Raw genomic sequence first — 13,330 nt, 5'->3', positions numbered from 1 at the left:
GAAAGCTTGTGCTGATTCCCTCCTGCAGGGGAGGGGTTGCAGCAGCTCTGTGGTGTTGTGAACTCACAGGGAATTTTCATTGCAGGTATTTAGTCTTGGATATTGCAGATAATCCAGTGGAGAATATAATCCGATTTTTCCCTATGGTGAGTACGTCGGTTGGGAAGGGAAATCCCCAGGAGTTTTCTGAACTGACAAATACCAGTTTCACATTTATATATTCAGCCTCAGGCACCTGGAAGTGCTGCCAGCTCCTGACATTATTATTGACACTTTAATAAGTGTAATTAACTCCTTTTTACAAGAGTGGAAACAGGTGGAGTTGTAAGAGCTGCTTCTTGTGATGGTATCAAAAAAAAAAGAAATAAAAATTAAAAAAACTGGCCTCCAAACAGAGAGGTTTGGTCATGGGGGAATTCTGGGGCCCTTGACCTGGGGGAAACTTTTATTTGAGCCCAAGAATATTTACATTTCTTGTATCAAATTCAAAATTATAGCTAAGTTTTACAATGTCTTAAAACATGTTTGCTGCAGAGGAATTAAAAAGTAACTTGTAAATTAAACAATGCCCATTATTGGAACAAACCCCTGGTTTTGAACTGTGTCTTTATTTTAGTCCAGTTTGCAACTGAACAAAAGGATTTTATTCCTTCTTCCACCAAAAAACCCAAAATGCCTTCACTGGTTTTGCAATGACAATTTTAGGAATAGTTTAAAGTACAAAAGAAATACAAATGTCCAGCTGAAGTGGGGTTTAAGTCTGCATAAAGGTGCATTCTTGTCATTGATATAAAAATTATACTCAATTTAGGTGTTACTACTGTTTGCACTAAAAATAATCTGAAAGGTTGAGTCTTGTATTTTTTTTTTCTTTTCAGACTAAAGAATTTATTGATGGAAGTTTACAAAGTGGAGGTAAAATTATATTAACTTTCCCCTCATAAAATTAACTTAGGGGTATGGATTAGAGGCTCTTAAATAAGAGCTTTTCTTAATTTTGGATGGTTTATTATGCTTGATTTGAACTCTGTTAGACAAATTCAGAGCAAAGTGTTATTTCCTTTTACCTCTAACTGGAAAGTCAACCTCTGGGGTTTGGGGTTTTTTCACATGAAACTCAGCTGAGTTCTGTGCATGAGGTTTTCTTGTCCCCTCTCAAGTGTAGGACCTGAACTCTGCCTTGTGGCCATTCTGTCACTCAGAATCCTCCCAGGAGCAGCAATCCCAGTTCTGGATCCCAAAGGACAGAGTGCAGTTAGAAATTCAGGGTGAAGGAAGACAACACCTCTTTTATTTGGGTGTGCCTTGCTGCTGCCTGGTTCTCCATAACAAGGGAAAACCACGTTTCAAAGAATTTTATTCACTTTATACACATGGTTAATTTGGGTTTTTTTTTCCTTCTCAGGAAAAGTTCTTGTCCATGGGAATGCAGGGATTTCTAGAAGGTAGGAAATGATTCACCCTGATATTAATATTTTTAAACAATTGAAAGATATTTTTCTAACTTTTATATTTTTTTTTTCCAGTGCTGCCTTAGTTATTGCATACATAATGGAAACATTTGGGGTGAAGTACAGGTAAGAAAAGTTATTCAGGTTTTAATTAAATAATAATAAAAAAATAATGATTTTGGAGGGAACAGAAACTGTTGTGTTTTCACTCAGTCTCAGTGCCTTACCTAAGGCTTTACCAGGAGCTGATTATTCCATTTTCCTTCACTGCAGTTGTGTTTACACCCTTTTTTAAAAGAATCAGGCACCTGCTGCTCAGGGAATGAGGGCAGCAGCCTCCATGCATGGATAAATCCTTGGGAGAGCCCCAGGGGCTGTTCTGAGCCTGTGCTGAACAGGAAAGTGAGCTGAGCACTGGGGTGGGCAGACAGAATTGTACAGCTGCTGCTGCTTCCTGCTTTGGCCAAGCAATTTCAGTTGTAAAACCAGTTCTGGGGAGAGTTTAGAGGTTCTGTAGTGCTGAAAAATTGATAATCTGAAGGAAGGCTCAAACCACAGAGACTTCTATGTATTTTTTTCACTGAAGTGTTTTCTTCTCTTTTTAAGGGATGCATTTACTTATGTCCAAGAAAGAAGATTCTGTATTAATCCTAATGCTGGATTTGTCCATCAACTTCAGGTGACTTTTTTAAAATTCCTGATCATAACTGAAAAGCCATTTAATGAATCATCTTCCTGCCAAATAGATATTTACACAAATATGCTTCAAAGAAATGTCAGGAGCTGGAGGAAAACTTGGGAGGAAGATGAGTGGGCACCTCAGCTCCTTAGAGTTAAGCTTTGGACAAAGCAAATCCAGGATTGGAGGAGAAATAAAAATCCTGGTTTGTGCAGTGATTAAGAGAAATGTCTTGGTTGGTGCTGAAGGAGCTGCAAAGGAAATGTGGTTTGTTCCTTAAAGCCATTTCTTTAGTCATTCTTGAACTTCTCCTCAGACTTCCTGATGGTTTTTGTCATTCATGTCAAAGCAACAGAGAATTCTCCTCCTCCCAAATCTGTGCCTGAATATGAGATGCTCCCTGAATTTGCCCTGCTCATCCTTACAAAGCTTTATGCCAGAGTCATTCCAATGCACATTTTTGGACCTTTCCAGGAATATGAAGCCATCTATCTAGCAAAATTAACCATCCAGATGATGTCACCTCTGCAGCTGGAGAGATCCCTCTCAGTCCCACCTGGCAGCACAGGTGAGAAGCTTCTGCTGAGGGTATGAGGGGATTTTTCAAACCTTTAGCAGCAGAATCCCAAACCCTTGGGATTTTGGTGTGCAAGCTGAGTTTAAACTTCAATGTGAAGTGTTTAAATGTCCTGGTTTGCCATGGCTGAAGTTCCCTCTTGCCTCCTGCAGGAAGTTTGAAGAGGATGCACGAGGAGGATGAAGATCTTGGCACCATGCAGGTGGCAGCAGCACAGAATGGCTGATGGCTGAGGACAAGAACTGGTTGTAGTGAGAATTCCTGCCAAGAAAGGTGAAGAAAACTAGGGAAAAAAAAACCCCATACAAAAACCAGAACGAGAATTAATGCAAAACAATGAACACACATAGCTTCTTTTCAATTACATGTTGCTTTCAGATGTAAATCTGCCTCTGCAACACACTAAGCATCATTTTTAAGATGTTGGACTTCTTGAATGAATAGATGGCACTGATTGTTTTACTCCTTTTTTACACTTTACAGTTTTATTCTAAACCAAGATTTTTGGACTTGCAAAGAGGTATTATTGCAATAATGCACTTTTCATACTTGAAATTTCTTTATTTGTATGATATAAAGTTATTACTTTAAACAAAATGCAAGCGGGGGGGATTTGTTTATAAAGTTATTTGTGTAATTTATAACAAGAGACTTTAGTAAAGAAAAAGTTTGCTAAAATCCACCTTGTTCTCAGTATGTATTATGGCAGAAATGTGCTTTAGGAACACAAACATAGATGTTAATTCAAGTTGAACTATCTAGAACATCCTCAGACTGGTTTCCAAGGAGTAGTTGCTGTTGCAAGGCAGCAGTGGCATCATTTGAGGTAAAAATTGGATTTGTCTTTGAAAACTGAGGCCCAGGGCACTGCCCATAATGGGATCAAGACTTAAAGGATTCACCTCAGCTCTGGTAAAACCTTAGACTCAGCTAAGGAAACATTTCTTGGTGCTGTAAGGTTTCAAATTGGGGATTGTGCAGCTGTAACTCTCTTGCCTCAGCAGCACAGAGGTTGTGCAAGCACAGTCCTGGTTCTGCATCTGCTTTATTTCCCGGTGTTTGTTGCCTAAAAGCCAGGGCTGGAATGATTTGGGAGCACTGTGGGGACCGAGCAAGGCTGTTAGAAAAACGTGTGTGTTTGGGAAGTCTGAGCTTGGTGAGCAGGCTGTGTTTTAACAGGGAAAAAATGGGCTCTGGATTTGGGGATCAGAGCATCCAGCAGCACATTCCTGTTCCTGCTGCTGCCCTCTGCCACCTGCAGCAGTGATGGAGCACAGTGATTCCTTCAGGGGGGAAAATCCTGCAATAAATAGTGTGATGCTTTAGGTAGGGACTTTTCAGCTGGAAAAAAGGAAGTGATTTCTCTCCTGGAGAGCTGCACTGTGCCAGTGTCCAGTGCTGGTTTGCAGTTGCAGAGGGTTTGTTCTGCTCTGAACTTGTCCCTCCATAGAGGAATGCTCTGGGGCTGTTGGGAAATGCATTCCTGGCCTTTGGAGCACCCCAGCACTGCCAGCCAGAGCTGGGCTGGGAGGCATCAAATCCCTCTGAATTGCAGTCCCTGGGGAAGGGGAGGGATGAAGCACAGATGGAAGGCACTGATTCATCCCCTGCCTGCTCCATGGCCGTGTCTGTTCTCTCTGGGGTCCTGGGAACACTCACTCCCTTCTACTGACAAGCTCCATGACTAAGGATTTCTCATCAATCCAGGTTTTTTTTTCCTGGCATTACCCCCTCCTGGTGCATTTTACAGTCATTCTGGTCTGTCTGCCTGTCAGATCCCAGGGGATTCTGAGATTTAATTTTCCTCAGATCTATTACTAAGCCATCTATTTAAAGCTTCCCCTGTCTGTCTGCTGTAGTTTCACTGCCAGGAGGGTTTTATTTCAACATTTGATTTTGGGGGTTGAACTAAAGGCAGGAATTGGAAGCAGGGTCCCTCACTGTGGACTGGAAGGAGAAGTGGAGGGTGAATTATTATTTTTATTTCCCAGGTTCAAGCACAAAATTGCAACACCCAAAACTTTGGGAATCCACAGCTCTTGATTGAGGTGCTGAAATTGCCTTTTCCAGCTTAGGGGAAGCAGAGTGAAGGAGCTGGAAATCTCTTCCTCAGGGTGGGAAAGGTCTGAGTCAAAAAATTAAATTGCAGGGAGGAGGTAAAATTCAACCTCTGGAGAAGCTGGTAGTGCTATTAGGGCTGGTTCTGCCAAAAATAAAAGTGTTCCAGGCAACGCTGGACAAGGCTTGGAGCAAACTGGGATAGTGGAAGTGGCCCTGTCCATGGCAAGGGCTGGAATGAGATGGGCTTTGAGATCCCTTCCAGCACAAAGCAGTCTGGGATTCTCCAGTATTAATCAAGGATATGTCCAAATACTGCTATTTTAATATATATATTTATATAAATATATATAAAGAGAGCTATATAGATATATATAATTATATGAATCTGAAACAGAGGTACCCAGATGCCTTTGTGGTCCAGGGAAAAGACATTTATGAAAGGTTTGGTGCTTGCCTCAAGGAGGTCATGGATGATTTTACATATATATATGTATAGAGTCTCTCTAGATATGTGTGTGTATATATATATACACACATTATTATTAATTTGTCTGCAGAGATTTTCTATATACCTAAAATACATATCTATATATAGATTTTATATATACATAAAATAGATATCCATATATAGATTTTATAGACCTATTTATGTCTATATTTTAGATCTGGTTTTATATACATATAATAAATATACAGAGGCCCTTGCTCTTCCCTCTTCAGCCCTTTGCACTGGGGATAAATTCAGGGCTGCTGCAGTTGCTGTTTTCCTGTCCCTGGGGCCATGCAGAGCTGGCACTTGTGGCATTGTCCCTGTCCCTGTGACAGTTTCAAACAGCCCCTGTGTGGCTGTGGTGTCCCTGGGGCACACCTGACCCCGCAGTGGCACCTCCCAGGCCCCAGGCTGGGCACTCGCAGCTCTCCAGCTGCTGTTTGTCACCTCTGGGAGGAACAAAGAGCTCTTCAGCTGCCCTGAGGGGGCTGTGCCCATTGTGCTGCAGCCACAAACCGCAGCTTTCAACCCCATTCATCTGTTTGACAATGATCTGAGCAGGGCCACGGCACCTGCTCCTCACTCTGATCTTCTCATTAACTCTTAATGAGGGCCTGGGGCTCTTTACATGGTGTAGATACCACGGAATTCAAATAATCCACCTTCAATCCTGGAAATTCTGAATTAATTACAGCCGTGAAAGGCAAGAAAATCCACCTCAGTCACTTGGGCCAGCAGAAAGCAGGAGCTGCTTCAGAGAATGAGTCAGGGTTTGAGCCATGCAGATGCTGGCAGAGGAGCACATCTGCTTTCTCTTGGGACAGAAATCCACATGGAGCTGCTAGAAATGTTCTTTTCAGCCCAGGGAAGGGGAACAGGTACCTGCAGCAGCTGCTGCTGCTCACCAAGCACATCCTCACTCCATGAAAAACAGTCCAGATACAGGTGGCAATCATTTATTCAGCTTAAACAAAGATATTCTTTAAAAAAATAATCAATAAATAAAGCAGACATCACCAAGGAGACACTGGATGGAGTGGAGAACCCTCAGGAAGATCAAGCAGAGCCCCCAGCACTGTAGAGCTGCTCTCCAGAGCACAAAGCAGGACAGTGTGGAAGGCCTGGCTGCCCACAAACAACCCTGCCTGGGTACAATGCCCTATTCATGGCTGTGGGATTTGTCACTCCCCACACAAAACACCACTGTGGGCAACAGGCCTCTGGATGTTCTTTGCTTTTCACCCCTGGCAAAAGTGCTAAAATCATGGATCCAATCTTGCAGCACCAGGGAAGCACCACAGCAGGAGCAGCAATCCCTTGGGAGAAAGGGGGGGATTTCTCTCCTGCTTTGCTGTGCCACAGGTGCAAATCCCTCCTGGCCCTCTGGAGATCCAGTGGATGAACCAGGGGGGTTCAGTAAATCTCAGAGTGGTTTGGGTTGGAAGGGACCTTAAATTCATCTCATTCCAACAGGGACACCTTCCACTGTCCCAGGCTGCTCCAAGCCCCAAAGTCCAGCCTGGCCTTGGACCCTTCCAGCGATCCAGGGGCAGTCACAGCTGCTCTGGGCACCCTGTGCCAGGGCTGCCCCACCTTCCCAGGGAACAATTCCTTCCCAATATCCCATCCAGCCCTGCCCTCTGGCAGTAGGAAGTCAATCCCTGTGTCCTGCCCATACAAAAATCCCTCTCCCTCCTTTTCAGGCCCTGGAAGTGGCTCTGAGGCTGTTCTGGGCTGAACAGCCCCAGCTCCCTCAGCTGAAGCTGAATCTGCCATCCCAGTCCCCTTCCCAGTGATTCCTAGCCAGAACCCCACTCCACATGGGATATATTCCTTCAGACATTCCAGTTTCCCACTTACCCTCTGCCCTGTTGCAAACCACATTTGGGTTTTTTATGTCAGAAAAAAACCATAATTATCCTGAAAACCAAGTTATCAGCTAAAGTGCAGGAGCCCTGCAGTGAGAAGCACACATCCATTTTCAGCACAGCCTGGAAGGATTCTCCCCAACCTGCTCCAACAGTAACAAATCCAGTCTTGGAAAACAGCGCCTAGAAAACTTCACCAGCACTTCCATGAGGTGTCATGGAAAAATCCAGAACTAAGGCCTGTTCTGTGTCACTAATTCTGCATAAGAGAAGCCTCATCCCTTCCCCAGCTACGTCGTCCTTCCATCAGCACAGCCAGGACAGGCCCAGGGCTGCCCTTTGGCTACTGAGAAAAGAAGCACAAACCTTTAGAAAAATACAATGCAAGAAAAAATTTGAGATAAAAATATAGACCTTTGGTTAAAAACCATCCCTTTAACGAGTCCTTTGTAACTCAGCTAGAACAGAAAAGCTTCACCTCGACTCAAGAGTAGTAAAAATTAGTTCTAAACTTATTTTCTAACCCAAAAGACTCTTTCTAAAACCTCAGTAATTTTTTTTCCCAAGATTTACACATTTGATGTTCATTATTTATAGGGATTGTTATATCTGCAGCAATAAACGATAGAAATTTTCCACGGAGAGAATGTTTGCAGCACAAGCTCCTCCACCAACAGTCTTTCCAAGAAAAAAAAAGAACCCAGAACACCTAGAAACTGTTAATTAAAGAACCGTTGAAACATGTAGTTCTCATCAGATACCAAATAGCCAAACTTCTTGTAGAAATCCACATTTTTGGGCAGACACTCCAGAGTGATTTTGTAACAGTTCAGTCTTTTACTTAGCAAGGTGAGGGTGGACGTTAATCTGGAAAAGACAAAAAATCAGCAGTAAAATGCAGGGTCAGTGAGTATTTAATGAGTTTTATTATCACAGGCACAACACTGAGGGCTGACAGCACACTCTGTGTTTTCCTGTAGATTATTTTATGCCCAGCTGGTGATCCCTGCTGGCTGAATTGTTCCCAGGTGCTTGGCAGGAAGGTGTGAGGTGTAAAGGGATTGCTGATTGGCACAGGTGGGGAATACTCACAGTTTTCCAAGCTGCTTCCCTCTGCACTCCCCGCTGACCACCACATCCTCTATCCTGCCTCTCTGAAAACACAGGCAAGTGTTTGTTAGCCCTGGAACTGCCCCTGCAGTGCTCACAGCCTGGCTGGGGCTCCCAGCACGGGGATCCTCAGCCATCTGCTCTGTCAGAACCACATCTGACTCCTTCCAAGGCTCACTGGCACAATGGGACAGGTCTCCAAGGGCTGCTTTTCCTTAGGAAAAGCCAAAGCCTCCTTTTGCTACCAGCTCAGCACTCGAGGATGTGATATATTTTTTAAAATACACAAAATACTTGATATTTTAAAACAGATTTTTTTAAATATTTACATTTTTAAGGTTGGAAAAGCCCTTCAAGACCATCGAGCCCAACTGTTCCCCAGCACTGCCAAGACCACCACTGACCCATGTCCCCAAGTGCCACATCCACATGGATTTTAAATCCCTCCAGGGATGGGGACTCCACCCCTGCCCTGATCAGTCTGGACCACCTTTTCCACAAGGAAATTTTCCCCAATATCCAACCTAAACCTCCCGTGATACAACTTGAGGTTGTCACCACACAGTAACACCATAAAACCAATGCACCCAGAGTCAGGGCCAGGATCTTTCCCTCCCTTCCCAGCTGCAGATTTACCTTGGCACAGGAGTGAGTGAATTTATGTTCTATAACCAGCGTTGCCGTGGCAACGATCTGCCCCAGGTTGGTGTCCTCCACCACGGTCACGTAGTAATCTCCAGACCTCTTCATGTGCTCAAAGGTTTCTGTGGGAGCAGGCACAGTGTGGAACAGGCAATTCAGGCTCACAGGAAACTGCAGTTCAATCTGATCCTTGCAGCAGTCTCTGACTGCAAATCACTGTGGGATCACAGGGATGATGCACCCAAGACTCCAGAGAATGGATGCCCCAGAGTCAGACAAACCCATGAAAAAGCAGGAATTACACAAATTCCTTTTCCTTATTTTCCCAGAGAACCATCCTTGCTGAGCTGCTCTGCACATGGGCACTACAATATTGAATAATTGAATGTTCTGGGCTGGAAGGACCTTAAAGCTCATCCAGTGCCACCCCCTTCCATGGGCAGGGACACCTTCCACTGTCCCAGGGTGCTCCAAGCCCCTGTCTCGGACACCTCCAGGGATCCAGGGGCAGCCACGGCTTCTCTGGGCGCCCTGTGCCACCCTCACGGGCAAGAATGTCATGGAAGGGTTGTCCAGCCCTGGCACAGCTGTCCAGGGCAGTGGAGGGATCCCTCCCATCCCTGGAGGGATTCAAAAGCTGTGTGGATGTGACCCCTGGGGACATGGATTGTGCTGGGTTTGGCACAGATCCTGTGATTCCCTGAATCCCTGAGCTGCCTCCCCACTGCCTGTCTGGCCTGGGAGCAGGATTTACAGGGGACCTAAAGAAGGTTCAGAGAGAGTTGGAGAGGGATTTTGGTCAAGGGCCTTGAGGAGAGCACCAGGGGAATGGCTTCCCCCTGCCAGAGGGCAGGGTTAGATGGGATATTGGGAAGGAATTGTTCCCTGAGAGCGGGATGAGGGGCTGGCACAGGGTGCCCAGAGCAGCTGTGGCTGCCCCATGCTGCAGAGTGTTCCAGTCGAGCTTGGAGGGGCTTGGAGCAACCCAAATAATCCATCCTTACCAGCTGTCTAAAGCTCAGTCTAAAAACCAGTTCCACAATGTAGGCAGCAATTTAAGCAGCCCTTGGGGATAGCTGCAGCTGGATGCAAGGCTGAGTGCCAAGGGGAGCTGAACTCATCCCTCCCTCTGGCATCAGCACTCACACCTGAGCAGCTTTGATTGCCTGCAAGCCCTGTGGAAAACCAAGGAATGATGAGGTACTCACTGATGAACTGCTCTGGGCTCACCACTCCTGTTTCCGTCAGCTGACCCAGAACCTTAAAAAATCCTGGCAGGAAAAGAAGGGGAAAACAACTCTCAGTGAGGGACAGACACACAACCAGCTCCAAACAGCAAGGGACAATCCAACACAGCTGTCTGGAGAGGGACCATGGCACCATCACATCACAATGGGATGGAAAATGGTGAAGGATTGGCTAAAGCTCAAGTGAGCCTGGAATAATGAGTCCAAAGCAACCTTTTTATCCAAATTCCAGAACTGAAGGAGAATTCATGCACCAAGATGCTTGTTCATGTTGTTTTGGTATTAAAGGCTACAGTATGAACAACTGTGCTCCCTCTCCAAAACCATGGTGAAGGGAACTTGTGGATTATTTGGAAGATTTTACTTGAATTTTAGGATTAAAACAGTAAACCAAATTTTCAGGGTCACCCAATACAGCAGCAATCCATGATGCCAAAAAGCTCAAATTCAGGGATGTGGTCACACAGGACAAACCAGGACATGGTCACAGCCCCAAGGCTACCAGAGCCCAAGGGATGTTAGGACAAAGCTCAGGGTGGCATTGCTGGGGTGTCCTTTGCAGGTTCAGGGGTTGGACTCAATGATCCCTGTGGGTCCCCTGCAACTCAGGATGTTCTAAAATTCCATCAAACTGTTTACTGAGAAAAATAGCCCAAATCAGAGAAAATGAGCAATCCCAATCTCCTGAGAACTACAGAAACAGAAGTTACCAACTCAGCCCCCAGTGTCATTTCTGGCAATAATAAACCAGGATTCTACCTCGATTTACATCAGCTGTGCAAAGTGGCCTCAGGACCAGCCCATCCCCTGGATCCAGTGGAGAAATAGCAGGAGAAAAGGTCGTGGTGTTCTCACTCCAGTCGAGTTCCTGCAGGATCCTGGGGTCAAACATGGGCGTGTCATCGGGCATCACGGTGGCCACGGGCATCATGGCTGCAAACAGAGACCTGGAATGGAATGGAACGGGCAAGGCATGGTTTAATGTCTAAATAAACTGTTCCCCCTGCAGCATGCCATGGGATGTGCCTCAGGGATTTCCAGGAAGGTGAATACACTGCTGTTCACTTCATCTGCTCAGCCTTCACCAGAGCATGTGCACCCCAGCCAGCACACAGAGCTGGTGTGTTTGTCCTGGGACAGCCCAGGATAAACAACACCTCAGAGGAGGGGATTTCCCTCTACAGCCCTCTGGGAAGCAAAGCATCACTCCCAAGAAACCTCCCAACAACCTGCCCACCCATCATCTGCACTCCTGTTCAACTTCAAACCTGCACTTTTTCCCAGGCAGTCCCACCCCACAAATATTTCATCTCTGGGGCACAAGGTGCCACGTCCCCCAGGGGTGATGGCACAGCCACAGCCCAGCCTGCCCCTCCTGTTTGCTCTGTGTGTTTGCAGAGCCCAGCTGCCAAGCACAGCCCCACAGTGGCCATGAAGCAGGGCCAAGGTGACAGTGAGACACCTGTTAATGATTGAAGAGATTGGGTTGTTCTGGGTGACAAAGGGAGGCATTTTCCTCATTGCAGTCAAGGCCAGGTTGGACAGGGCTTGGATCTGCCTGGGACAGTGGAAGATGTCCCTGCTTTAAAGCTCATAAAATGGGCTTTAAAGTCCTTTCCAATTCTAGAATTCTATGATAAATCCTATGATAAAGGAAAATAATTCTTACTCTGTCCCCTGTGGAATACCTGCTCAGGGTTCTGGTATGAGCAGAGCTCATGAAAACTTCTCATTTATTTATAAATCTGCAGATTGCCTTAGCTGTACCATGAATAGAGCAGTCACACACTAGTGGCCAGGCCAAACAGCAGAAAGAAAAAAGTGTTTGGGATGGCACTTTTTAAAATAAGACACCTCACAGCCCAAAGCAAGAACAGAATGTTTGCTGTGAAGCATCACAGTGTAATGAGCCTCAAAAGTGAAAGTGGCTCTAGAAAATCAACTGAAATTTCTTAACTAAAAAAAAAAAACAACCATAAAATCTTTTTTAATGCCACCTGCTGGTACACACTGGCCTTTGAATCCCAGTTCTCACCCTCATTTTGCATATAAAAGTAAAAACATTTGCTGTTACAGCAATTCAACAGCAACACAAACTCTCATCCCGTGTGAATTTTCAAAATGAAACAGCGGGAAAGATGAACTGCAAAGAGAAACATTCTTACAGATTTCTCTGTTCCTCCAGCTCAACTAGCCCAATGTCACTTCTCCTCTGTCCCCCAGAATCCCCAAATATCCACATCAACATTCCAACAGTGTCTGTACAGAATAAAGCAAACCTCAAACTCCAGCTCAGGGTTACAGCGCACCAAGGGAAAAGCACAAAGAGAAAATAAAATTTTCGATGCTCTGTGAGCAATTAGTGACCAACTAAGAGTCACTTTCCCAACTACTTCCGGCACAGCTGGAGCACATGGAGTTGCAAATTACGCTCATTTTCTGGAGACAGAAATATGACTTGGGAAAATGTCAATTAAAAATAAGATAAAAAGATGAAGACATAGGGAAGGAGAGCTCAGGCCTGTGGGTCATCCTGGTCCCCACAAGTGTTGGGAGCAGGGTATGGCCAGGGACCCCCTGAGCTGAGCTGCCACCCCGGGGGACACCCCCAACCCCCCTGGGAGGGTCAGTGGGTGCCTGGCCAGACCTCTGCCAGCCCCCAGGTTTGGGGGACGGGGTCACAGAGCCCAGCTCTGCCCCTGGAGGGTCCCCAGGGCTTTCCTCAGCCGGAGCAGCCCCCTGGGACACCAACCTCTCGAGGGGCTCCCCCCACCTCAAACGCGGCATCATGAGGGGATCCCCTCAACACGCAGCCCTTCGCGGGGGTCTCCACACCTCACACAGAACCTCGGGGACTCCCACACCCCCTCACCCCACACACGGTCTCTCGGGGGGTGAAGCTGCCCCTCGGGGGCAGGACCCTTCCCCAAACCAGCCCCTCAACTCACACTCGCCCTGCTGAGGGCAGCCCTCACTCCATCCGCAGCCCCTCGCCGGAGGTGCATCGCGCTGCCTCACACGCAGACCTTCGGGGCGCTCATATCAACCCGCCACACATGTAGAGCCCCTCGGTGGTGTCCCCACAGCGCCCCTGAGCTGCAGCAGCCCCCCGGGGATGGGACCTGTCCCCAGACCGACCGCTCGGAGGGGACCCCGACCCCCCCCCATCCCTCCCGCTTCCCCTCAGGGCCCCCCTGCCCGCACT

At 46.4% G+C, this 13,330-nt stretch overlaps 2 protein-coding genes across 3 annotated transcripts in view; one reads left to right on the top strand and one right to left on the bottom strand.

The window, feature by feature from the left end:
- The window catches only part of STYX (serine/threonine/tyrosine interacting protein), a 5,686-nt gene extending 2,297 nt beyond the window's left edge, over nt 1-3,389 (top strand). The window contains exons 4-10 of one of the 2 annotated variants that reach the window (XM_005417972.2): nt 86-146; nt 879-915; nt 1,406-1,445; nt 1,527-1,577; nt 2,058-2,130; nt 2,605-2,698; nt 2,860-3,389. In XM_005417972.2, coding sequence (XP_005418029.2) covers nt 86-146; nt 879-915; nt 1,406-1,445; nt 1,527-1,577; nt 2,058-2,130; nt 2,605-2,698; nt 2,860-2,933 — 430 coding nt within the window. In that variant the 3' untranslated portion in view covers nt 2,934-3,389. Of the gene's footprint in view, nt 1-85; nt 147-878; nt 916-1,405; nt 1,446-1,526; nt 1,578-2,057; nt 2,581-2,604; nt 2,699-2,859 lie in introns of those variants that run through there. The other variant, XM_031066253.1, reaches the window with a different exon arrangement.
- Nucleotides 3,390-6,198: 2,809 nt separating this feature from the next.
- Nucleotides 6,199-13,204, bottom strand: GNPNAT1 (glucosamine-phosphate N-acetyltransferase 1). Its single transcript, XM_005417971.2, has 6 exons — nt 13,074-13,204; nt 10,885-11,072; nt 10,087-10,149; nt 8,873-9,000; nt 8,219-8,280; nt 6,199-7,993 (listed from the first exon to the last, which is right to left on the bottom strand). Exons 2-6 carry the CDS (start codon nt 11,054-11,056, stop codon nt 7,846-7,848), a joined length of 573 nt encoding a protein of 190 aa, XP_005418028.1. The 5' UTR covers nt 11,057-11,072; nt 13,074-13,204; the 3' UTR covers nt 6,199-7,845.
- Between the last annotated feature and the right edge of the window lie 126 nt (nt 13,205-13,330).

The sequence above is a fragment of the Geospiza fortis genome, unplaced genomic scaffold (genome assembly GCF_000277835.1).
Source record: "Geospiza fortis unplaced genomic scaffold, GeoFor_1.0 scaffold23, whole genome shotgun sequence".
Taxonomy (NCBI): Eukaryota; Metazoa; Chordata; class Aves; order Passeriformes; family Thraupidae; genus Geospiza; species Geospiza fortis.
The sequence above is the reverse complement of the archived record's forward strand: the minus strand, read 5'-3'. Positions and strand labels throughout refer to the sequence as shown.